Source organism: Neolamprologus multifasciatus, chromosome 13 (assembly GCF_963576455.1).
Source record: "Neolamprologus multifasciatus chromosome 13, fNeoMul1.2, whole genome shotgun sequence".
Lineage (NCBI taxonomy): Eukaryota > Metazoa > Chordata > Actinopteri > Cichliformes > Cichlidae > Neolamprologus > Neolamprologus multifasciatus.
In genome coordinates, this window is record NC_140451.1 from 28,652,673 (window position 1) to 28,680,258 (window position 27,586).

General features: G+C 39.1%; 1 protein-coding gene across 2 annotated transcripts in view; it reads right to left on the reverse strand.

Annotated features, from left to right (window-relative positions):
- Positions 1–27,586, reverse strand: part of cdh11 (cadherin 11, type 2, OB-cadherin (osteoblast)) — a 91,394-nt gene that overhangs the window by 25,439 nt on the left and 38,369 nt on the right. Inside the window, exons 2-7 of one of the 2 annotated variants that reach the window (XM_085182052.1) lie at positions 27,240–27,297; positions 9,518–9,932; positions 7,530–7,669; positions 6,568–6,862; positions 2,696–2,815; positions 1,078–1,245 (exon numbers count right to left, since the gene is read on the reverse strand). In XM_085182052.1, coding sequence (XP_085038178.1) covers positions 1,078–1,245; positions 2,696–2,815; positions 6,568–6,862; positions 7,530–7,669; positions 9,518–9,668 — 874 coding nt within the window. In that variant the 5' untranslated portion in view covers positions 9,669–9,932; positions 27,240–27,297. The remainder of the gene's footprint in view (positions 1–1,077; positions 1,246–2,695; positions 2,816–6,567; positions 6,863–7,529; positions 7,670–9,517; positions 9,933–27,239; positions 27,298–27,586) is intronic. The other variant, XM_085182053.1, reaches the window with a different exon arrangement.

Genomic DNA, 27,586 nt, shown 5'->3' on the forward strand with positions numbered 1-27,586 from the left:
GGGTGTGGAACAAGACCCAGAGAATGCTTATCATTTTTTCAGCATTCACAGAGTTGTGCACCAATAATTGGTTCCTCGGGGTGAGACTGTCAACACAGAGTTTTACTGTATTGTCGTGAGGCATTTGGGGGAAACAGTCAGAGGAAATGGTCTGAACTGTCGTGCATGTGCCATTATGTGCCAGCACAGAGCACATTGAAAATGCAGGAGTTCTTTGGACTTGCCACACAATATTTGCTCACCGCTTGCCCCTGCTCTCCATATTTACCTTGCCATGATTTCATCCACTTCTGGAGATTTAAATCACATTGAAGGATCCAGCAGGATACTCAGAGGCACAAGCAAAAGGTAACCTGACAGGACATGGCAACCGTGCTGGAAATGGTACAGACTTTTGCAAAACTTGAATGGGAGATCATCATTATCCAAACGAGGTAAGGTTGATGAGTTTTAGAAGTCCATTTCCAAAACTTCCAAATCATATAGAATGGATTTACAGCAGATGGGCATTTTTTGAATTTGTACAGTATTAAATGGAACTAGAGAACTCACTATCATTGTACTGGTTGTGTATTTTGTCACCGAGGACTCGAAAAGAAAAGCAAATAAAATAAAATTTTTATCAGTTAATAGAATCATTGGCAGTTCTGTATCATCTGTCATACAGAGAAATAGATTCAGATAAAAATATAAACTTCTTATAAAAAATGTTTAAAAAAAAGAATTTAAAAAATATTCAAATTTTGTGCCTCTGTCTCCTTCCTCGCATCAAATCTACCGTTCTTCACAAATCTAGAGATCCGCTTTTTCATTGCACTGCTAATATCTAATTCAACCAATGCCCTAGGGAACTTCTAGCTAGTATCCAAAGACAGTCATACATGCCGGGGGATACTCCAGGATCCCAATAAAGACTGGAAGTTCAGATAAAGTGTAATAGCTCTGCTGTCATTTGGTAAAAGGTCTGACACTTTCACACCTCTAATGGAAATGCCTAACCCGAGGAATATGACGTACAGCTACACAATACAGTACATATTATCAATGGATAACTAGAAAACGTAGGCGTTTACTCACTCTGTGGAAATTTTGGAGGGTTGTCGTTGACATCTGTGAGGGTGATTTTAACTTCTGTGGTCCCTGACAGCCCTCCCATGTGACCACCCATGTCTTTGGCCTGGATGACGACATCGTACTCCTGGCGGGCCTCACGGTCCATGTTTGGCAAGGCGGTACGAATTATACCTGAGCAGACAGAGTGGTGACATGACATTAATGCTAAAATAAGGCCTTATTTTAGTCATTCTGGAAAACAAAACCACTGGAAGCTTGTGGGTGAGGTTTTATGGATTTTTGAATGATGAAAAAAACAGCAGATGTCTGCATATCTATTCTTGTGTTGTATATGCTACAGTACTCGTGTTTTGTCACACCATGTACATCATGTGCATTTTACGTGATGTCATTACAAATTATTAAGAATTAAACAAATTCCACTTTGAAAACACTATCATTGCTAAGTAAAAACTACCAATTTACACCGAATTTATTCCGAGATTCTTCATTTTGTAAGAGAACGCATCATCGCTCATCATTTAAATAAATAAGAACTCTAGTAGAACATTTGTGAAGTCTTATTTTCATCTATTTCAAGCCCCAGTGATTTTTCTCTGTTTAATTCATCACCCACTACTCTCTTTCCATCTCTCTCTTTCTTTCTGCACATGTCTAGCTGCAGTGTCAGAGAGGCTTTCTGCTGTCATATTATGCCAAAAGTGTGTGTGTATGTCTGTGACAGCATGGAAAGCTGATAATCTCCAAACCAATTAGAAATGTGAGCTATGGATTTGAGCCAGTCAAATACCCAACACTGGTTTGATTAGCCAGATTTACTCTGCCCAAATCTCTCTGCCTCTCTGTGCCCTAACCACTCTCTTTCCATGAACTATCTCTCTGTAAACCAATTTCTCTCTCCTTCTCTACCATAACCTCTCACTTTCAGTTCTTCGTCACTCTCTCTGACCTAGCATAGCTCAGTGTTTGCCCTAACCTCTTTCCTTACATCCAATTTCCTCTTTTAATGCAAACCCAAATATTAGGCCTCAGCTCTGCAGGGACCAAAGCTGGATGTCCGCTGGGGACCTCTTTCTACAGTTTGCCTTCTTTTCCTCACCAATTTCATTGGAAAGGATGCCTTGTTACACGATCCCTCTAGCACAGAGTTCTTGGCTTTTTACAGAGCAGTAGAAGATGGAAATGTGAAAGAATAAAAAAAAAGTTTTGAGTTTGGCTTTTGCAGCAACCAGTTTTGATGAGATGCCTGGCAGACGGCACTACAATATTAGAGTTTAAAGTCAATTGCATTGATTATTTTTCCTAATTAATTATATTCAATTTAAAATATTGTGACTGTTAAAAATTGTTCACTGTTTGTAGCGTTCTTAATTCCTATTAATTTGGCAGTTGTGTGTGTCCCCCCCAACCCCACATCCTAAATCTAGGTGATACAAAAACACTGTGCAGAGAAATAAAAGGAAAACGCATTGTTGTATCGTCCACGGCAAGCTGTTTTTGTAGTTGATCTTAGACCTGTGTGCATACTACATCACTGTAACATCAAGGCCTTTGAGCCATTGTGTTTTGTTGTGTTGCAGACAATTATAAGCCTAGTTCAGGGTTTTGTTTGCAGCCTTACCTGTCTGAGGCTCCACAGAAAAATAGGGTTGTCCTTGCAGTATGCTGTACACCAGTCTGGCACTGTTGCCGTAGGTGGGGTCATCAGCATCTGTTGCTGTCACCTGCAACACTGACGTACCTACAGGACAGAAACACAGACATGACAAAAAAGTCAGGAGGAGATAGCTCTACCTTAGTGATTTGGTTCAGGAATGGTTTGACAAACAAGCTTGTCACAAAAATGTGCGCCGATTCACCTGCCTGCACCAGCCGGATGGGAAAGGGAATGAAAAACACTCTCCTGTCTCTCTGACACTGCGGCTGAACGGGCTCCTGTGGGGCTGGTCTCCACTATTATTTCTCTACATTTCATCATTGTCTGGTGGAAACATCCAGTCTCCAATTTTGGTGATTTTCATGTTTTAAATAAAACAGCATTTCCTCCGTGCTCTGACAGAGTTCAACAACCCCATGGATTTATGCAAACCTTTCAAAAGTCTTTGGATAATCTGAAAAATGCATGGTTGTTGAGCCCGAAACATGACAGTTTATCTTAGTCCCCCCCAAAAAAATGGACATTTCACAGATATGTTTTCACCCAAAGCATCTGCATCCAGTAAATCCTTGTTAACTCGGCTGACACAGATATGCTGAGTAAATAGACCAAGAAAATTAAATTTGCAGAAGTGTGAAATACATTCTATTAACTTTGCATTATTATTGAAGTTTTGCTTTTCTGATGTAACTCAGAAAGGTGTTTTTTTTTCGCTAGACCTGTGCTACTCGCTAAAGAAACGTAGTATTAAAAGTGCTTCAGACCTGTATCATTACCAGCTCTGATAAAATAAAAATAAAAACAGGCAAATAACATGTTTGTTTTTTTTGTCGCCACCCAAGTCAAAATTTTCTTAGCTTGTGACTATAAAGTTATATTATTTTAATTTTTTTTACACTATTAAATCAGGAAAATACAGAGCTGAGTCTAACTTCTTACTTTTACTTTTGTTGGTTTTAGTTTTATTTCATTTTTACATCTTTTTCTCTTTCTGTCCTTCTTCGATGGAGTGTAGCCTGTGAGATTAGCCAAGCAACTGGAGCTGCACTGCACGTACACCCAATACGCCACACTTGTCACAAACCAAGCACAACTTCCCAATTTGGTGCTGTATTCAAACTCGTTTCATCTTTCCCTCTGGCATTTCAGTGCCAATACTTCCCTTCATTACCCCCTGCTGTTTCAACCCCTCCACCACCCCAGCATCCACCTGTAGGCCCCGGGGGGGATGTTCAATCATCCCTCTCCAATTTCTATGTTCTATTTGTGGGTAGTGATAAACTCAGAGCCTAGGCATCAAACTCCAACTGTAATTTGCTCCCGTGATAAATCAGTAATTTCTTTCATGAGCTTCAATATCCATGATGAATCTGATTACAACCTCCTTTATTTTGCATGAAGTAACCACAAGGGCCCACACGAGGACTCAAATATGTTTAAGAGCTTTGTGTTATTTCTAGTCTTGAAAGGAAAAAAAAAACCCCTCAAAACCAACTAAAGCTCAAACTCACACAGTTCATCTTGAGCCCAGAGGACAGAAGTAAAAGCTTTTGGTTAGCAAGATCAATCGAGAAAAAGTGAAAGTTGCAAAAGGTTACATAGGTGAAATGTTTTTTTGTTTCATTTGTTTTTCCCCATAACCAAACAACCCTAGTAAATGTAGAAACTGTTTCTTTCAAGGACTAAAAGCTCAAAGCTGTTACTAAGTTCTTGCAACAGCATGAATTTGGCTGGGGGATTGGGTGCTTCACATCAATCATGTATTATTGAATTGTTCATTTGGCTGCTTTACAGCCTTTTTCCCACTACATCTTCTATTTTAATATTTACCTTTCCAGCTGCAGCCATGTGAGCACCACCATTGTGCTCCATGCAAAATTAACCAGGTTCTGCATAACAGAAAACTGCAATGAAATTTTATTCAGCATGGCTTTGAATGTGGTTATAAGTACACCGTGATAAATTACCAAGAATGATAATTTGAAAGAAATTGGCTTCTCTATCCATTCTAAGTCTGATATCCATGAGGCTACATAGACCTAGTTAGTCAAATTACAGCTTTTATTTCTGTTCCACTTCTGTGGTTGTGGCTCATGGCAACTGGTGATCTCTCTTTGCCAGACTTCTGCATTCAGGTTTCAGATTATGTAGCGGATGGGTGAAAAATAGCCTAAACAGAACTCTTTCAGACTTCTTTCTTTGGAAGTCCAGTCCATTCAGGGAAGGGATTTCTTATGCTTCCACTGTTTCAGGCTTTACCGCTGCCAGTGTGGTTCATTTCAGGTCAGTATCTAGAGGCTGAACACTCCAGTACCACACAATTTTTGGAAAGAAAATCTTCCAAGATCAGAAGTTCTAAATAGGGAGGCTCTTAAGGGGGTGGTAGAAACTCTTGCCTGTGCCAATATGGTACTAAATAATTCCACAATTCTGCTTGTAGTTTGGCCCATCTTATAAGAGAAAAAGAGGATTTTTCAGGAGTTGACCTGATATGCACTTCTCTGTCACATTTCCTGCGTTTGCATTCAGTGATTAATATAGAAATGGTGTTGTTTAGCAGAAAAATAATATGCAGACAAATTTTCAGTTCAACTACCAAAACTACTGCTAAATTAAAACTAAACCTTTTAGTTAGTTTAGTAAGAGGACTTTTGCCTCTTCTGAGAAAAAGGCAAGGTTGACATTTTTGACGTAGGATTTGAAACCATTGCTCTGGTAATCAATGTCAAAACCAGGATTACATTTGTTTAATATTTATGCATTAAGGTTGTTATTAATTAGCTATTCTCAGACAAGAACATATTTCTGTGATCGTGGCTCAAGAGTTGGGCGTTTGTCTTGTAATCGGAAGGTTGCCGGTTCGAGCCCCGGCTCCGACAGTCTCGGTCGCTGTGTCCTTGGGCAAGACACTTCACCTGTTGCCTACTGGTGGTGGTCAGAGGGCCCGGTGGCGCCAGTGTCCGGCAGCCTTGCCTCTGTCAGTGCGCCCCAGGGTGGCTGTGGCTACAATGTAGCTTGCCATCGCCAGTGTGTGAATGTGTGTGTGAATGGGTGGATGATTGTGTATAGTGTAAAGCGCTTTGGGGTCCTTAGGACCAAGTAAAGCGCTATACAAATACAGACCATTTACCATAAATGAAAACAAACACAGTGAAATTCTGTATTATATTTATTTATCACTTTGTATTTAATTTATGTCAAAATTCATTTGTGGTTGTTTTTGTTTTTTTATAGTGAAGACTATGATATGTTTGCCTTGACTGAACAGTAGTTTGGGTCATCTCTGGTTTTGTTTAAATGTGCTATATTAGCACAAGGAAGAAGATGTGGCTTGAAATAGGGACAATGCCTTTTGATAGGCTTACAGATAAACCAACAAAATGTTGAAAAAGTCATATTTTTAGAGAAAGTCTACAGTCTGGGGACTTTGCATAGATAGTCAGGCTTCATAGATTTACAATGATATGGAGAAAAAAGACCTCCAAACCTGCTAAAGAACCGGTAAAGTAAAAAGTGGCCAATTGGGACTAATTGTGTTTCTTTATGTTTATCCATTATCTTTCTTTGTCACCATCCCTCACTCCTTGATGATGCTACAAATATTTTCCCAATATTGCGTGAATACGATTTAAAGTCCCCCAAATTGTATGTTTGCCAGCTGTACCAAACTTTTCTGAAGCTTTTCTGTGTCTATTATAACTTTCTTCTTACCAGCTGTAGATTTCTTAGACTTTTAAGCATTCTTTAATGTATCCCTTCCCTGTTTTCTTTGACTTTGTCTCAATACAAAACCTTGCTTCCCCCACATTTCTCTTAATGTTTCTTTTGCTACTTACCAACATTGGACATCTCAGGCACCCTGGCATAGTACGGCCCATGTGGAAACTCAGGCGGGTTATCGTTGATGTCCTGAACTTTCACTATGAACTCTGATGGCGGCTCCAGAGGCTTATTAGTGTCTCTTGCCACAGCCTGGGCCGTTAACGTGTATTGGGCCTGCTCCTCACGGTCCAGAGTTTTTGTAGCGTGGATGTTGCCTGTCTTGTCATCAATGACAAAGATTGTTCCTGCACCCTCACCGGACAGGATGTACTTGATATTTCCATCGCCTGAGTCTACATCTGAGTGGAGCTGAAAAAATGGAGACAACTGAGTTTAGCTTGAATTACATGCACATATTTCATTATACGTGAAACTTGAAGAGAAAGAGAGAGGGACTAGCAGTTCCACATAAAGGCAGAAAGTCTGGTCAAAAGGCACATTTGGAAGACACAGACTACCTTGGCTGCCTGGCAGATGCCAGATGAGGTTGCAATTTCCCAAGTCTACAAACTAAAGGGAGCGAGTGACTGGGACAGACAGGCTGGAAATGCTGCATGTTAGATGGGTACACACTAATAAATTACTGACTTAAAATATTATTATAAAAATGAAGAATGTTCAACATTCAATTAAACTCTTGTTCTTCGTTTATAGCTCCTAGACTTTGAAATATGGTGCTCTGTAAACATCATTTGTTGTTTGTTATGAGAGCCGCTGCTCAGTTTGAGCGATGGTGTTGTTCTGGAGGAGTACCACCAATCATCTTCACCCTTGAATGAGAACATGACCTCTTTCATTTTTCTGTCTTTCTCCCATTCTCTCTTTGATAAATGCTAAAACCACATTTAAATCCTGCTGTCAGCTTGCACACCATGACTGCCACTGGAGGGCAACGTGGCTTTTAATTAAACAGTTATTCAGAGGCTAATTTTGTTTGAAGAAGGATTCTCTCTTTAAATTGCACTGTTATACTCACCCTGCCCACCAGCACTGGGTCAGGTCCAGTGTACTCCTCAATGACAAAGAACTGATTCCAGACCCATCCTCGTTTGGACCTGTGGAGTACTTGGCCTTCCTTTCCAACCTTTTGTTTGTGTCTGTGTAGCGACAAGTGACCTACAAATACAAAAAACACCAGTATACATATATTTATATATATATATAAACCACACTTATATTTATCCAGTTATAACCAAAACCTTTTAGTTAATTTAATTATAGTCCACAACATGTTTATTATGAATTGTAATTTCATGGTTAAACGTTAAATAGAAGGCCACATTCTCTATGTTATGTTGAATGAATTATCAGCACAACAGCTGTTATGTTATATTTTGGATATTTTGTTTGTTTTGTTTTTGTTGTGTGTGAGAGGGAGTAAGCAGAGTGGCCTGTTTTAGAAGTGTGGATCATTGGTTCAAATCCCAGCTGAAAAATGTGGGTGGACTGTATGAAGAACACATGCTTTAATGGGTCGATTTTTATGTGGAATCTTCGCAAGTCACTTAACCTCTTTTTGTTGTAGTGAAACTCCACAGTGGCTAGAAGGAGCAGTCTGTGGTTGCACTGAGCAGTAGCAATGTTTGAACATTAATATTTAAATCTTAAAGGGAAAATAATGAAGAAAAAATGATTGTTTTTGATCATAATTGCATGTTGGCAGTGTGTCTAGAGAGGGAAAAATAAAGAATGTGTCCAAAAGAACTTTTTATTCTTTTCAGGCTCTTGTGAGTTTCCTTGGAGTCTTCAGCTGTTGTCTGCAATGCTCAGCATACATCTGCACACACTTCCAGCACCTGAGATGGTGATATATAACCAAAACAATAGCATAATACTCTTAAGGATGCTTTGGTTAGTGTGGATAATCTGACCGTTAGCTTTATGGTTGCGCTCAAGGCCAGGGCCTTCTGATTATTGTCAAGTTGAGTCAGAATTGCAAGTTTTTAGATAATGAAACTCAACTGACTTTATAGGCCTTGCATTTTTATTCTCTTCAAACTTTCTCTGCTTACCTTTACTCATATTTAATACAGCTGAATTCAAATAAACCTGATCCTATTTGCATATTTTCCAGATTCTTTTGACAGATAACAGAGCAAGTATGAAATAGTGACAGAAATGCACCCCATTATACCTAAGCTATTTCCAAGCTGCTGTTCTGCACTGCTAGAATGCTGATTTTATAACAACCTTGTCATTTGACAGCTGCACCAGGCACATCAGTTTAAGACAATAACTACTGTGTGCTGTGATTTAGGGGGAACTTACATGTAAAATAAGTTACTAAGATTGAATGTTAGAAGCGTCAGAACGTCTTTCTTTTTTCTTTTTTTCTTCTTCTCAGACACTCTTTCATGTCTACATCAGCTGCCATGCGGTCCTGCGTTGTTGTGGAAGGGACAGCAGTACTAAATTTGCATTTAAAGCTACAAACTGTGAAACTGTTAATTTGGAATAAGGCTGAAATCAGGTATATACTTACCTACCGAATTGGTTTGTATTCTGAGCTAGAACACAAAATGTTTTGGGGGTAATGTGTTATATATTAGGTTGATGAAATGGGTTTAATATGATATTTAATGATACATTAACTACAAGGCATAACTTGATAGATCACATATTTTGGGCTGAATCTACTGAGGATCATCTCGCTGGATGACCCAGTTATACAAAATATTTTGGAAGAAGCTAAGTGCAAACTTTAAATGTAGTGAGTTCTCAAATCCCTCATGTGATCCCTACATTTATATTATTTCTGTAACAATTGCTTTACCAAGACTGCCAAGACTTTGCAACGCCGCATGAAGAAACTCACAAAAGGTAAAAATCTGACAGATCTAATTGATCATTTTAAAATATGAAACTAACACAACCTCTGAAAAGATGAGCAAAATGTTGTTTTTCGGATGTTCACGGTTATGAATTCATGCTGCAAGATTACGATGAAGCATTGCTTTGTCATACCCGGATGTCTGTGTCTGTGTCCCCTTTGATCCAAGGAAGCATTTCCTTTCCGAGTTCCTAATGCAACGCTACAAAGTGCAGAAACTCCCAGCAACACCAGGAAGACCCTCAGTAGCCCGAGGCCCTGCCGCTTCATCATCAGCGTTGCCATCTTGCCGAACCTTTGAAACTGTGCACTTTGCTCCGCCCCCTACTTTCTGATTCCTCTCAGTGGAGCTCTGCTCCCACTGAGGTGGTATCTTGCTTTTTTTAACCAAAATCTTGTTGATGAGCTTCCTAGTTCATTAGCTGAAATGGGGCCTGTTGTAGATACTCATCACCAGCTTGCCACGTCACTGCCTTTCTTCGTTTAGCTCTTCTGCTTTCTTTTTCTCCTCTCACAGTTTGTGTTGTCTTATTCTTCTTGTCAAACAGCCTGAAAGAGAGCGAAAGGAAAGCAGGTTTGGTCAGTGACACAAAAATAGTCAAAACAAACATAATATTTGCAGGCAAATATGGTTTGATGGTTTATTAAAATTCATGATTCCCAAACGGATACATTTCAATCAGACTAAATGCTCAGGTAAACCCTGGTCACTATTTACAGCTCTTTTGGATACACTGAAAGCATCATGCCATTTAATAGATCAGATCTATTAAAAAGCACACAGGTGATGACTCAACTATGCCAGTAGGAGTGATACATTTTTTGATTTGTCCATCTGTAGTGGTGAGCTGTAAAGCAAACTGCTTGGTCATTACAAGAAAAGACTTGATGAATGTCAGCAGAAAGCACTGACTGTAGTTTTAAAAAGAAATCTGTGGATATGAGAATGTTGCAAAGTAGATTTAATAAGAGCAATGAAAAAATGTATTTAATCTTCACCTAGAGAGAGACTAGAGAGGACTGGATCTGCAGTGACACATCATAGGTTTCGCTCTGCTGCATTTCTTAATATAGTTTGTCTATCACTTTATTACACCAACAAACCAAAAGTTGAACTAATATGTGATGGATTCAACTCAACTCCATTCATTATATATAGCCCTACAATAGACAGGTAGATTTTATCTGCAAAGATAAGTGAAAGTGTTTGTTTAAAAAAGAACCGAACCACTTTACTTTTACTTGTGCTGCTATGCCATTACAAGAAAAGCTGGAGCCACTAGAATGCAAAAGGCAAATGTCATTTTAAGCAACCAATTAACACAGACGATAAATACAGCAGCTTTTTATCTGTTGTCTTCAGTTTGGTTTATGATGTTCTGTTCATGACAGAAGAGTGAAGGCAATCTTTGAAGGTAAAACATTGAGGAAAAAAAAGGTCAAACAAAAGACAAAGTTTACTCAAGTGCAAATGTGCAAACAAGTGTGTCTAATTATTCTTCACTTAAGAAAATAATATCACTGAACTGAACCACATTAAAACCGCTTTTTTCCCAGCCAGTGGTTATATATTGATGCGCCATTTGCACCAACATGAGTAAGTCACCTGGCACACTTGAGAGGTGATTTGTGATGCAATTGCACATCGTCCGTGCAGCGATGCACGTAGGCCTACTGCTGCCTACTACTGTACCAGTGCAGTTCCAGTACCAGTTAGACTTTAAAGTGACTGAACTAGAGGTGCTAGTAATCTTTTAATTCTAACTGTAAATTCTGTACTGTGCTTCTTATTTTTCTTGGCATGGACCAATTGAGCAAAATTTGTATATGCACATGTGAATGTGTTTGTGTGTGGGTGTTTAATATTCAATAGATCAGTAGATGAGAAAATTCCCCCAGGGCTCATTGGCTCATGCTGACCACATGACCAGCCAACCAGGAAGTGTTGACAGTTAATCCCATACCGGCTCATCATCTGGCTAATTATCCTCGAGTCCTCTGATTGATGCACATATCTGTGTGTGGGTGTGTATGTATGTGTGTTTGTGCCTGTCTTTCGTTTATTTGTAAAAGCCTCGGAGCTGTTTTTCTTTCACAGCTGCAAAAAATGGTGCCTTGATAAAAACATATCTGCGACTAAACCTGTGAAAATAAGGAATAATAATTCTTTAAGCTGAAAATTTGCTTGATAATTGGCTGAAAAAAATTCTTAATCGTACAGTTATAGTAATAAATAGCTGTAAAATCGAAATAAATAATGGTTGTTGACATCTTGTATTTAATAGAGAATAAGTTAAAACTTTAAAAACAGCAAAACAACAACAAAAACCCCGTAAATAATGAACTCTCGTTTGCACTCGTTTGCACTCGTTGTGCAACGAGCTGACACCTGCTATGCAGAATCTATTAACAGGACCTCAAACTGTCACTGATGTGTCAAATTAAGTGTCAGCTTTATTTAACAAGTAAAAATAAATCAAGTCCAAAATAAATTGCTTTCCCCAGTATCCCGGTTCCCTGCTACAAGTCCGCTGTTATTTTTCTGAATAACTGTCAGATGTGTGTCAGGTCAAACAGAAAAAAAAAATAACAGACTAGATTGATAGCAGCAGACAGAGTGACAGCTCAGGAATGATCAGTGTGTATGCAAGCATGATATTGTGTGGTTTGCTTGGTGATAAATAAGTGACCCCACTGTCAAATTCAAACAAAGCACCTTTAAAAATACAGATTTTTTTGCAACTTTTTTCTCTGTTTATTTAGTTTTTATTTATATAGTGAGTTCAGATGAGTTTGTTGGAGCACCCCTTCAAATTAACTGAAAAAAATCATATTGATATCTTGCAAAGCTGTGGAGCTTCATAAAGTAGGTTCTTACCTTACATCTATTCAGATATGTTGAGATCTGATTGTTACTCTCCTTCTTAGCCATTAGCTAGTGGTAGAAAGAAACAATATATTTGACAAATTCCAGTCTGCACTGAAACAGCATTATTAAATTACGAATGGCACTGGTCTCATATTGCTGCCATCATACTTATCTTACAGACACTTAAAAATTCACATAAACCCATGTATGTCCTCCTCTGCATCTCTTGTATGTGGAGTCCCCCAGGGATCTATCCTTGGACCAGTTCTGTTCTCACTATATAAGTTATCCCTGAGCCACCTGCTTGATAGTTTCAAAGGCATATTATTGCTATGCTAATTACACACAGCTGTAACCTCAACAGCCTTCCCTACCTTAATGAATGTGCTCTCTGCCATTACTAACTGGACATCTTTAATTGCCCTTCATTGTAATTCTGGCAAAACTGAAGCTCTTCCTTTGACCCAGACAGTTTCTAAGGAGGTCAGTCAGTACTTTTACCTTTTACCCCCTCACGTGCCTTGGAAGTCATCGGCTAAGACCCTGTGTGTCTTGGCCGATATTTGAAATTTGAACCTGAAATTTAAAAACTCATCAAGTATTGTTTCTTTCTTTTAAGAAACTTTGCAACTTTGGTTATTTTAATGTATTTTTCAGTCATCCCTTGACCATTTTCAGTTAGTCCAGAATGGACAGACTGCTAACAAAAATTAGCCAGTGTGCACATATTACACCTCTTCCTGGTGTGCTTTAATGGCTTTCTGTAATAAAATCCATTTTAAAGTTGTATTCATAACATATAAAGCCCTATGTGGATAGGCCTGGGATATGAATCAGGGCTACTGAAACCTTATAACAGCAGTTGACCTCCCAGAAGAGCTCATCAAGGTCTTTTAATTGTTCCATGATCTTATTTTAAAACCAGAAGTTCTTCCGTGTTTGAGGTTGCAGCACCTAAACTTTGGAACAACCTCTTAGACTTGTAGGTCGGCTAAATGTGGGGTTTGCTTTAAATGATAGCTGAAAACGTTTTATTTTAAATGCGTGCTTTTGTTTTAAACTTGAAAAGAAGTGCTTTATAAATAAAGTTATAATTAGTAGTAGTAGTATTTAACCAATGAAGCCCAGCTATCAGGGACAGACAGCATAGGGAAAATCAGCTCAGTGTTAGAGAAGCTGAAGCAGTTGGAAGGATGAGCTGGTACTGATGGTTATAAGGCCACACATTGGTAGAAACAGTACAAAACAGATGAGAAATGCATCAGAAAAGAACGCGCTCCTTGCTTACTTGTTCAGGATTTTAAATCCACATTGTTTGCAGGAAAGTCTGGACACAGAAATCCTCTGAACAGTGTTTAGAAAAGCTGCTCCGTATGCTAACCACCTTCATCATGAAGTTAACAGATGTGAAACAATCCTGTAGAGTTGCACTCAAAAGTGTACCAAACTGTTGCTCTCACACATTTTCCTGAAAACAAAATTCTCTCACTATTGATTTTTAGTAATTTTTTATTGGGAATAATTTTGTTTCTGTTTAAAATAATACTATTTCTTAAAATAAAACCCAAACCGTTCTTGAAGATTTGGAGCGCCAGTCTATTTAAAAATTAGATCAACTTCACAATTTATTGAATTTATATAATACTGCATGGCCGTACCTTCTGTGACTCATATTCTTTTGCTGTTTTCTTAAGTTTTCCAATATCTCAAATGGCTAACGGTGCGAGACACGGAGAGAAAGCGAGAGAAGCAGAAAACGCAGCGCTGAAACAGACAGTGATAATGACTCCCCAGGGCAAGCATGCCTTTTGGCCAGACCGTTTCCTATGTCTAGAATACATGACTCAAGAGTCACGTTAGAATAGTGAACAGCATACTTGAGTTTGTGTGTGTTTGTATATGTGTGTGTGAACGCATATGCACTGTTCCCTTGGGGTTTGTAGAGATGCTGTTAATCCATGAGTCAAGTGTTTAAGTAGGCTACTGTGATTCATTGGCTAGCATGAGAGCGTAGCTCCACACGCTGTGTGTCTGCGTGTTTGTGTGAGTGTGTTGAATGTGTCACACAGAGGTCAGAGCATAGGGTTAAAATAAATCAATGTGACATGTCCTCACTCAACAGGGGGGAGAGAGAAATATTTGCCTGCTTAAGAGTCTGAATATGTCTCTAAAGATGTTTGTATTTATATCTAATGGTGTGCTGTGAATGTGCATCTGTGTATATGACTGTCTGTGATTATGCAATCTTATTCATGTGGGCTGTTATGACTGAAAACCCCAAAGTGTGTTTACCATTTCTTTTCTTATAGTGACTAAAGTGAGCGACGAGACAAACAGAATAAGTTCAGCGGTCTGCTTAGATTTTGCTCTTCTGATATTGACTTTTTGAAATTTGACTTGGTTCATTAATATTTATATTTCTTTACTTTTAACCAGAACTTAATATAATATGGAACACACTGTGTGACGATTAGGAGTCATATTCCTTAAGACTGAGATTTTGGGTCTTTTGTAGAAGTAGATGTTGAATAAAAAGTGTTTTTTCCCTCTTGCTCTCTATCGCCGTGCTCACAGGTTGTTTCTCATGCTGTGTCTCTTTAGTCAGAGTAGCTGTACTGGCTGCCCTACTGGAATCACAGCCAGTACCTCCAGAACTGAAGCGAGGCACAAAAGAGATTCCCACCAAGTAAACAGCTGAAAGGCGACAATTACTCCACAGTAATAAATGTAAAGCAGTACTTTAAGCAGTCGATGCCGAAATCTTTAGTAACTAAGTAAATAAATAAATGAAAGCTCATTACTTTATCGAGTCGTTGGAAAGCTTTACTCCTTTGTTGGACATTGATAAGTAAAAATGGAAACATAAACCAGGACAAAGACACAATTTCATTAAACATTTCCCAAAACAAACCTCTCAGCCGCTGTACTTAATCATTGTATTGCTGTGTTAGACACAGGAGACTTGTCTTTGTAATGTCACCATTAAATAAAACCCGAGTATGTACTTCTTTTTCTCTCTGTCGCTGCCTCTTCCTTTCTCCTCACACTCCCTGTGTCATTGTTTCTCTGCACTGTGCTTCCAATGCTTTCCCTCCTTTGTAAGCCAAACGTCGACAGCGGCATTAAAAGAACATTGGAAAACGTCTGTGAAGTATAGGCGAGGGGAAAAAATAGTTTGACCCCACTTTTTTTCTCCTCTGTCTTCTCAGACTTTCCCTCACTGCTTTTCTCTCTAAGGGTCAGTGACAATAAAGGTGATTCATTCGTGTATGAAGGTGTATATACACCTCTCTCTAGCGTAGTGCACGGTTTGTGATTGTGCGTGTAGCTGACAGTGTGGGTCTTTTCTCGCCTTTTCCTCCGTGTCTCCACATATTGCCTGTGCTGGGTAGGTGTAGGCAAACAATGGTCTCACTGTGCCTTGTGTGAAAAACGTGAACAAAAGGAATAAGACATACATGAGGAATGAAGGAGAAGGAATGAGATAGGTTTATATGTGCTGTATTTTTCCCCCTTTGCGGCAGCTTCCCTTTTCACATTGGGCAAAGCCTTTCAGCGTGGTTTTGAAAATCAAAAGCCGCCTGAATCATCGAAGAAAGAAAAAAGAAAAGACGCACAGTCAGGCATTTTTTAATTATTATCTTTGCATGTAAAGACAATGGACGTTGACTGTGACAAACTCTGTTGGCATGATGTTTGAAGTTTTAGCACATTTTAGCTGCAATGACTTGTGCAACTTCTATGTAATCCAGATGCAGACACGCATTCGTCAAGTTGCTGTTTTGGACTGACCTCGGTCAACAGCGGCCATCCCCGAGCTATGACACTAAAGGATTATGTCTGAATTAGCTAAGTAGCCGGCATGAAACAGAAGTGGATGCAGAATGTGCCGCTTGCACCCACATCACAGCCCGAAGGCGACATTTGTCCCTTTTGTGTTCTCACAGATACTGTGTCATTGTTAGTTCGTGCCTTGTTGGTGTCATTCGCCATGGCGTTTAGCCTCCTGACAGAAAACAAGGTGGCGTCCCAGCAGAAAACGGTGTCACCTCATTGCTTTAAACTAAGTCAAAGCAACATCTCTTAATTGTTTTACATTTGAATCGTTTTAGGTTCACACAGTTTTCGCCCCGCTCGATTGGATAGTTAACTGTGACATCTGTGTTATAGATGACGAACAATGCAACTTCACCCCCATGTGTCATCATTGCACCATGTAAATTAACATTTAAGGTCTTGCCTGAGGAGGTCCACTCAAGGACACCACAAAAATACAACAGTTGACTGTTGCCAAAACCAAACTATAACCACTGGACCCCTCTGTAACCCTGCACGCTATTCGAGCCAGATGTGATGCATTTTTTTCCACATATATTCTGGGATGTGAAAGGGGGTCAAGGGAGGTTTAAAAAGAGATTTTCTCTTACTGTAAAAATCCACTCCTACTCTCCCATACAAATCAATCCCTTCACTGTGCTGTGGCAGACATAAAGCTTTGGACTGTAAAGTTTTTTTTCCTCCTCCTTTCTTTTTTTTGTTGTGAACTCCGGCTCCTTGAAGTGACATATTCAACAAGGAGAGATTTGATAAGACAAAGTATAGATGAGATGAAACGGGACAGAGCGGGAGGAAGGAGGGAGACGGAGAGAGAAAAACAGCTAACAGAAACAAACAGGGTTTGTGTTCGAGTCCAACTGTCGCTTGGAATTTTACACAAACTTTTGAGATGCTGCAAATATTTAACCCTGTTATTATTATTCTCCCCCAAAATGTGCAATACATTACTTAGACTACAAAGTGTGATTATATGGAAACTGCAGATTACTGAGTGAGAGCCAAAGAGGTGAGCGCACAGAAAGCTAAAAGGTACAAAGACAGAGAGTCAGTGTATTAAAGTTCACTTTGGGGATCTTATTTCGGTTACCGGGTCTTTGTGGTCTGTTAAAAGCTTAAAAACAGAGCGGTGCTGAAAACAGACACCCAGCGTTTAGCTCACACCACGAAACCTGAGGCTTAATTGCCTTTCAATTAGAGGAACTAATAGGTGTGCATGTGTGTGTATGTGTGTGGTGAGGCAATTACAAAGAAAGAGCTCCAAAGCTTTCTCAGCATTCACGAAAATAGGTATTAATGAGAGGCTAACAACTCTCTCTCTCACACACACACACACAAAGGACACAGTCTTTGCTTTGAGTGTGTGTCTGTGCATGTGTATGTGTAGAGGCTGCTGATTTCTATTAAGCCATTAGTGAGATTCAAGTGCTAATTACCACCCACAAGAGCCCACGTTTGCCATTTTCACACATGTGCACACGCACACACTTGCTTTATGTACAGATCTTTAAAATCTTTAATCAACCACATTTCAACATCATTAATATCAAATTACTTGGAAAAGAATGAAGTAATGACTGTCCTGGCCCTATGAGATCCACAACGTGGATTTCTAAATTATATGCATTAGCTAATTGAATCATTATGTGATGGCGCTACGGTGCAGTTTATGTGATGCTTTCTTAACGCTTCTGCTTCATGAGACATTTGGCGTTAACAGAAAAGTCTGGGAAGAGAATGAAAGACATCAATCAAAGAGCAACAATTTGGATTTGATCTTGTGTGGCTTTTAACGAGCGAGTGGCACACAACACAAAGAGCGAGCGTAAGACGCATGGAATGCTGCGCGGACCACAATCCCTGACGCTGATAATTCCACAGTTAGAGGTGCGTGACACGGCGGAAAAACAAGCATCGACGCACCGCTGGTAGATTTGGTAAGGATAAACATTAGTCTCAACCAAATCCTGTCACCTGGTATCCATCTCTCTGAAGCTAATGTGCTTCTTGTCATGGAGCTTTGATAGGTTTTTGATGGAGAGAACAGTCTGCAGAGGTTCAATTTCCACAGTGAAGCAGATCTGTTTCCTCTTGGAAGACAAAAACATCTTCCGCAAGGACACTGATGCCATCGTTGGGAAAGAGCTGAGTCACTGCGAATGAATATGGGCTCATTTTGCTTTGAAGGAATTAAACAGTGGGCTCTTGGGGAGCAGCTTGTAAGAAAAGGTCAATGATCTGAGGAAAAGATTAGTAATCCGCGTTTTTCTTGTTCTTGTTTGCTCTGGTATTGCTCCAGGAAGCAAGAAGTTAGAATATGCAATCACTTCTTGTAAACTTTCCACTTCTGCCATTTCTTGTTCTTGCCAGCTGTGCTTTGACTTGATCTTTATTTTTTTGTGAACTCTTCCCACGATCCTTGTGTCTGCGTAGCCAGAAAGCCATGCAAACGACACCAGAGCAGGACCGTAAATTCAGCCACAGGCAGAGAGAAACCTGTTGCCAATCTTCATCATCATTTGAAGATGCAGCAGCCAAAGTCTCCAATCATTGCTTTATGGCTCCCAATAACACTTCTGCACCGGATGTCAGTAACAGGTTTATAGGGGTACAGCTGAGTCATATCTTAGTTTAGACTAATTATAGAGAAACATATTTTCGATGCGCAGACTTCTGAACGGTAGGTTATTGTTGTTTCATCCTGTCTGTGTCGGTTTAGCTTTAAAGCTGTAGAGAGCTCGTAATACTCGTAATATAGAAAGACATGGATCCACTTACTTTGTTGGCATTCTCTGTGTTTTGACAGTTAGCAGTAGCACAGTTATGTTCATCAAGTTAATCAATACAATTAACTGAACTTAGAGGAATACATTGGAAGCTACAACAAAGTCATGGTAGCGTGTGTTAATTTCAAGAATGAAATGAACAAAGCTGAAAATGACGAAGAAAAACAATGAGTTGACAGCTCTGACATTTATTATTTTTTTTAATTTTTGCATTCATCTAGCTAGCATCTAATTAAGTCTGATTCACATCCACAGCTAATTTATTCTGTCAAAAGAATTTTAGTTCATAAAGATGACACTCAGTTTACATGAAAACATTTTTGTTTTGATTAGCATCCTCGTTTACTCCTTATCCTGTTAATTTGAAAATGATTATAAATCATGTGCAATCACAACGTGTTTTCCGTGACGAGCGGAAGGTTGCGCTTTACATCGCTTCGACGTCATGTTCTGTGCATTTAAACATACTCTGTTCTCTGCTGCTTTAAATCACTTGATTCCTCCCTATCACGACAGCTGCCTTGTAGTTTGTTCATCAAGAGATAAACTGATTGCAACATACAACGAGAATTTCTCTCCCAAAGAGCTGATTGTGGTACCAATTTTATTTTTTTATTTAGTTAGAAACATTCTTGTACATTAAACACTGAATCCATAGTTTTTGTGCAACAGCTGCTGCTGCTGCTGTCGACATCTTGCTTTTATAAAACAAGACAACAAATTTATAGAAGAAAAAAAATCATAACGGCAACATAAACAAAGGCGATAATGGGGCGAATGTTTCAGCGGGGTGCATCACTCTGTTGTTCCTGATTTGGCCTTTAATTTCATAAGGAAATCCTTCAGGGTGAAAAGAAGTTAATGACTCAACCAATCAACTCGCTCTGCTCTTCCAAATGAGCAACCAGAATAGACAGTAAAACAACGGGCGAGCTGATGAGATGCAGTTAAGCTCGAGGCAAGACAATGCAGTTCCAATTAGCCTGCTGACCACCGTTTATTGGCTATTGGTTTGCATGGGAATGCCCTCTTCAGGCTTAAACTTTGTGTCCCGAGTCCCTTTATTTCTGACATTGGGACTGTCTGTAAATACCTTGCAGTGACAACTGTGTTCCAATTGTCTCGGTAATCACTTATGAATGTGGTTGAGAAATTAATCTTTAATTAAACAACAATCGAATTCTTCCTCTCTATCTCGCCCTCTCCCTTCTTTCACTCTGCTATTGTTTCTCATTGTTTTTCTTTCTATATTTTCCTCTGCTTCGGCTCACTACATCTGTCCCTTTTATTCCTTTCCCGTTTCAGTTTTCTGCCAGTCCAGTAGGATCCATTGTAGCAAAATATAGCTTTGCAATACAGCTCCAGAATGACACTGTAATTACTGCAGCAGACTTAAAAATGTACTCAGCCACAAAACATGAGCAGAGCCTCACAGGTTTGCTTCATTTTCATTTTTGTTTATCCAGTTTTTTCTTTCATCTCTCACTCGGGAAAATGGCTCCTCAGACGCAGCCAGATATTTCTCTCGCACGGCTATCAAACAGCCCCATTATTGTTTGCTATGTACACGCTCACATCTGGTTTAAGGGATTGAAGTACTTCAAAAACAAGTCATCGAGGACATCTGTAGAGGTTTAGAGTTCACAGTCAGACACAATCTACATCACAAGAGATTCATGACACTGTCACTGTATCCTTTAATCAGAGAGCTAGGCAAAGATAAGACAGATGAGTGTGATGGCGGGGTGGGGTCATGTCAAGACTAACACAGAAAGAAAAAGGGACTCGTCAAGAAAAGATTCTACTCATTGTAAGAATAGAAATACAAAATTACACAGCTGCTGGAATAGAAATGGAAAAGGGAGTAAACTTTGAGGAATGCATTAAAAAAAAAAGCAAGCAAAACTGAAACTTTGTGCCTCTTGCTCTATCTGACTCGGTTTCTTTGTGTGTGTGTGGTTTCTTTTCTCCCCCCCCACTAAATGAGGAGGAGAAAGAGAGACAGGGCAGGAAACGGTGGCGTCTGGAATCGATTTGAGGCTAAAGGAAAAATAAAATACTTTGGATTCTTAAAGGCTTGAGGAGCAGGGACAGATGACCGCAAAGAAATGAAGAAAGGTAGGAGAGAGAGAAGAGGCCACATAACCACAAGTTTAAAAAGAAACCCAACATAAAATAAGGGGATACAAAGCTAGCATAAAGGATTTAGACCACTGCAAAAGATCTCTGAGCTCACCATAAGTATAGTGGAGGAAAAACTTGTGTTGTGTCTTTAAAGCACAACAACACAACGAGTTATACAAGACATTTGGAGAACTGTGATTTACACTCATGTCTCCCAAAAAGTTGATTCTGTTCAGTGAAAGAAACGTTTGTCGCTCTTCCAAGTGACTTCTTCAACAAATCTCCAACTTTGACAAGTTGGTGGTAGTGATAGAGTGAGCGAGTCAAAGAATGGGTATCCTAGGTTCTGTCACAGACTCCCGCAGCTGAAGAAACATTAAAGGGTAAAATTGCTTCTGATATTAAGGAAACAGTAGAGGAAATATTTTATATGCACACACATGTTTAGGACACGGTATATAACTTGTGTGAAGGGAGTGAGGGTGAAGGTTGAATGGGAGAGACTGCGAGTAACCTGAGACATTGCTGCAGTGCCTTGAGATTCACTTTAAAACCCATTTCACACTACAGCTGTAAAACTGTTTATTTTCTATCCAATTTCAACAGCAGTGTGTAAGCATCCAGCTCTTTACTGTGACAGCTTCTGTGATCCACACACATGCTGATGTTTGTTTTGTGACAGGAGGATACAAACCGAGCTGAACAGGTGACACTGCAAAATGGAAAATAATAAACAATAATGATGAAATTTAAGGTAATCTTAAAGATAACTGTGCACACGTCTTTGCAATATCTACTCTGCAATATTACTTTGAGTAGCTATAATGCATACTTTTATAGTTTCTGTATATTTCTTTTGAATTTTTCAGTAAGCTTGATCAATTTATCATCCGAATTTAGCTATTTGATGACCTCTTTAGATTGGTATTTATAACGGGTAATAAATCAAATTAAAAAATAAATAAAAGAGGAGACAGGAGAAACACCATTCAAACAGGCAGTGAGTTATTTCGTCCACTAGAGGGCACTCTTTGCTGTTGATACATGCTTGGAATGACACAAACACAGCCATCGGCTGATCCGAGCAGAGCTGGCCGGATCATAACTAAGTAAATAAATTAATGCACATAATAATTTTAGGGAAAAACATTTATGTTTATGTTATTTATGTTAAAAGAAACAAATACTGGTATCGGGCTTAAAAATACTTCACTAAGTAAGGACAATCTGCTTTTTAGTAGTTTGGATAATCATTAATCATGAATAACACAATCAATGAGTTCGACTGGTAAAACTTTATCATTTTTTGAATGTGTGTTTTTAGTGGTACTGCTTTATAACTCAACCTTAATTTTACATGTATACAGCTGAAGTTGTAAATCGGTACACTGCAGAGGACTACCGAAGCCGCCATTAACGGATCAGCAGGAAGCTAATTTATCTTATTAACAATGCTCGTTAAAGCCACCACAGCAATGAGTGCTGTTGTGTGTTATTGGCCCCGTGCAACAGTTACACAGCTGCCAAACAGTCGCAAATGGAGAACAAAGAGGCAGGTGAAAAGAACTAATACCGGCTTCGAGTCCGCGAGAATCAAGTAGCATTATGAGGAAACAAATAATGTATAATGGTAAGAGAGAGAAATGAAGAGATCAAGTGAAATTGCCAAGCAGTAGGGAGGGAAAAAAAAAGAGGAAGAAAGAGAGCAACTGAGAGGGATTTGTGTCCAGCTAGGTTAGCCATGTGTGCTAGTGCTTTGGCAAGCTCAACGAGTGTTCCAGCATGATGAATAGAGACTAAAGATATTAGAATATGAGACAGAAAGAGAGAGATATCAAAGGGAGCCTGAGAGGATAGAAGGTGGAAATCCTCTTTTTTTCCATTCTTCCCCAAAGAGAAATGAGAGAGTTAATCCTCGGGGGCTTACATTTGTTTTTTTTTCCCTCTCTATCTCTCTGTATTTCTGTATCTCTGCTCCTGACATTTTCTCTGCTCCCTCCTGATTTTCGCTTTGCCTCAATCTCATTCTCTGCTTGTAGTTCTCAGCTCTGTCTCTGTTAACAATCATCCATATTTGCATCTCTTCTTCCAATCTTCCATATTCTTCTGTTGTTGAATTCCCCATTTCCCTGGATCCCTGTCTTTCTCTCTCTCATCCTTCTCTCTTCCCATCCATCTCTCCGATTCCGTCCGGGATTTATGGGTTTATGATGCACGGTTTTGCACACATTTATCTGCTCATTCTTTCTGTTTCTTCTCACTCTTTTTTTTTTTTTTTTTGCTCAGTTGTGTTTTGAGATGTGTGATGATGCTTATAGGATATTTACATTCGATCTCTGCATGGTGTGCAGTGAAATGTAGTGACAGAACAAGAGAAAGAAACCGAGCAATGGAATGCAGAGCTGAACAGCTCAATGAGGAGCTGTGCGAGTTGAAACAGTTGTAACAGAGCAGTGAATACAAATTCAGGGCACAATAACACAGATAAATGCCAAAGCGGAGTAGAACGGAATTAAAATGAAAAGCCATCTAAGGTCTGTATGTAAGGGATCAGGGAAAAATCTATTTATCTGTCATTTAAAATCTAAATCATAAAACTATGCCTCTGTCCGTCTGCCCATCCCATTTGAGCCACACGTAATGGGCGATCTATGTTTTAAAAGCAATGAAAACCCCAAAAAACCACGACATTTGGGTCATAAGGTATTGTTTTTTTCTCTCGTTCTCACGACAATCCAGTGCAGGTGGCTTTGTGATGGAAGGCTTGGTTGATCAAGCCGAGCCTGTAATCTCATATTGAAGGATAACTCCATTTCTTGCATCCTTTGAGCACCTAAAAGCAATTTCCCTCTCTTCCGAAATGCCATTTTCTCCTGATATTAGATCCCTTAAGCTTCAAAATTAAACATTGTTACCTGATGCAGTGTTCCCAAAGCTTTGATGATTGCATCATCACCTGTGTCACTATTTTATAAGCAATCATCAGTTGTCTGATTTTTCTCGCAAAATCACGCTGCAACAAAGAGGAACACCCCACTGCTCCTCAGTAAGAATTAGTAGGCATGCATTATTTTGACCAACAAAGCTCTTCCTGTTTGTGTCTCAGCAAGCTCTCACACAGCCATCATTATTTCACAAGATTACAGACAAGCAGGATTCATATTTTAAGCTTATTTTTCTTTATCGCTGAAAATGCTTAGTGGCTGAAACTGCAGAAATCGCATAACAAGTCTGCTGTGTCACTGGGAAAAATGTCATAAAATGAAATGAGCAATTATGCCATTTGCTGAATAAATCAATTCACACACTCGTTTCATCATTTGTCACTTGTGTTATCTAAAGGGGATAAAAAGCCCTCTCACTCTGTTCTAAAGCTGAGAAAGTCTGTCTCCAGGACTTCTGATACATCTTCATCAAGCTTGTTTTCAGCCATTAAGCTGATAGTGTTATTCAGAACACTCACCAACAGTTTCCATAAAACTCAAACCAAACAAATCCACTACCATTACTCAACTCAAACCTTCAGTATTTTACTATTTTAGTGTGCAATATGGAGCAGCTTGAATATGGATATTTGATTTTGAACTTTTAGTTCTTAGTACCAGTCAAAAGTAGATTTCAGGTGTTTACTCACTACTTACTCACATCTCAAACTGTCACTGTTGCAGCTCAGTAGATCTCGGGAATAATTTATTTGCACGCTAGGTGTTTGTGTTTTTCTGTAGGCTGGAATAGGGGTGTGCCTTTAAACTCTTCAGGTTTAGTATTTTATTGATGTGTGCTTTTCTATATCTGGTTCTCAATCAGTCAGACAGCTGGATAATCAATACTGGTAGAGGACATTAAAACTCTGCGTGTGTGTTTGTGTAAATCCGTAGAGAGAAATCTTCTCGTCCCGAATTCCTGCTTCTTATCTGTCCTCCCAGACCCCCATCAGTGTCACATTTTAAAGATATATGAGCCTGATAGTTAATGAGTTTTAACAGCGTTTTGCAGCTCTACTTTACACTCCCGGGAATGGCTTATCAGTACTGGGTTACACCTACCGCTGACTCTATGCTCACTGTGTTAACATTTATATTTTTCTCTGTTAAGAGCATAATTTGTCTAACTTTTATGGCTTCTTTTAAAAGCAATATGTTAAGACTTTCCTTCAATCACACATTTGAGCTCTTTTGAGGAAAAAGGGAAATAATACATAATAATAATTGAATTAATCAGATGTCAGATGTACAGCTTCTGGTTGTTTTTGGGTGGTAGATCCTTGTATTTGTTGGGTGACATAATTCTCTTTGAATGATCATGAGCTCATGGCTTTTAAGATCCTCCAGATCAAATGTCTATTATACCCAAATGCACAACTCGTATAGCAAAAATGCTGAGAGGCGCAATCATGAGCCTACTGGTGCACTTTGTGTATTGTAAACAGCAAATAAGTTACTTGATCAGAAAACTTTATAAATACATTGCGATGTAGATGTTTGAAGGAATTCCCACTTCAATATTTCATTTTGGACCTCATCTGCAATGATGCTGTTGTAAGCATTATAGTTTGTTCGTTTCTGCTCGAAAAACATGCATTTGAGTCAAAGAATGCGCTTCGTGTAAACAAAGCCAAAGTATACATCAACAGCAGAGACTCTCATGAGAAATCCCAACTAATACTTGAAGCTACAACGTGTCTCATTGAACCTAAAACAGTTGTGCTGACGATTGTGCAGCAGAAGTTTGCAGCTCTGCTGCTTGACAAGATTAATTCTCCCAAGCCTCAAGCCTTTGGATGAGGCAAAGCTCTGTGGCTGCACTGGCGGTAAGCTGAAATAGAGTGTAATTTAGAAACTATCTCCCCGTATCATAAAAAAGCAAAACGAGTGAAGAGGGAAAATGAATGCTAGTCCTAATGTCCTGCTGTGTGAAACTGGTATGGAATGAGAGAAAAAAAAGCAACTGAAAAAAATAGCCCAGGGCGGCCACATGCGTGGACATATAGCCATATAAAACAGAATAAATTTGTTTTTTCTTTTAGAAGGAATAGGCAGAGAGAGCGAGAGAGAGCGAGCAAGTAAAAGAGACCTGAGTGTGACCTGAGAATCTTTCAGAAACACGTTTTAGTGCAATTTCAGTTTCTTTTATTTTATAATGCTGAGGCACACATTGTGAGAACCCTGTCAATAAATTGTCATAGTGACAGAAGAGGTCATCTGGATATGTGTCTTCTATTATAGGAAGTGTGCTCAGATGCTGATTTAGAGGTCAAAAGGTTAAACATCCAATCAGCGCACAGCATAGCTAAAACCTTTTGAAACCAAGGCTCATAATGAGTTACGAGCATAATCAATAGTTGTGACTGGAGACACCGTTTATTGGAAGCCACGAAGCAAATTTAAGCAGATTGAGATGAAGGAAAAACTTTATGTCCAGTTTTAAAACCCATACAGACCCTGTGGTCCAGTAATAACAGAACAATTGGTTTGTCAAATTCAACTTTTGAAATTGATCGTTTTCCTTAAAAACACTCCAAATAGGCCTTTTTCACCCTGAATATGTAAATGTTTTTAAGCCATCAGGCTTCTCAAATTGCTTGCCCTTCATCATCCACGGCATCTCAGTTCTTTTAGGCTTCATCAAATAATTCAAGCATTTGTTTTTATTGTTTTCGGGTCCTTCTGCGTATTTCTCTTTTACCCGTCTGCAGCCTGCAATTGAATGATTAGACTGTGCCATTCTGGAATCGGCTTGTCAGCCTGCTAGCCACAGATAAGCACATTCACGATCGATTAGATCTGCCTTTAATCTATTCAACTTTTCCCAGGCAAATAGAAAAATGCTTAGTATGGAAGATGTGAGGTGTGCGATACAGTGACTTTCAGAACATGTGCCCAAAGGGCAAATGCATTGTAAGCTACATTTTCAGGCATGAGATCACATTAAATGTGAATTTTTACAAGTCCTCCTTAACAAGCTGCTGAAGGCAAATACAAGCTAAACATTTTTGAATAATTTTCTACTAATCATGAAGGATGGGGATCATTACTGAGAGAGATGGAGGCAAAACTGCAAAAATGTCTAAATGAAAGAAAGAAAAGAAGATGGGAAGGGTGGAAAGTTAATGGAAGAGCGCCAGTTAAATGTAATGCTAAACAGGCTAGTGGGGCTGATGTCTTAATGGCACTCTACAAGCCTTTTGTTTTAACACACAAACACACAGACGTACACAATAGAGAAATAAATGTCATGACGCACCTTTAGCTCATCGCTGTGTTGAATACAAAGGCTTTGTTTCCCGTTAAGTGACAGAGATCTGCCAAAGAAGAGAGAGAGAAAATTTACATTATTAAGATGTAAGACCCGCCCTTTACCGGAGAGAAAGGAGCTGAAAGACATTACTTATTATATTGCCATGATGTAATTAGATATGTTTTCATTAGCTGTGCTGCATATTTCATCACATTGTGCATCAACGTATAGCTCAGGAGAAAGAAAAAGAGGATGCACATCAGAATACTGATGAGAAAAGAGGCAGAGAGGAAATACAGAAGTAAGAAGTTGAACTTGTACATTTAAAATGTGCCTTTTGATGAAGCATAACC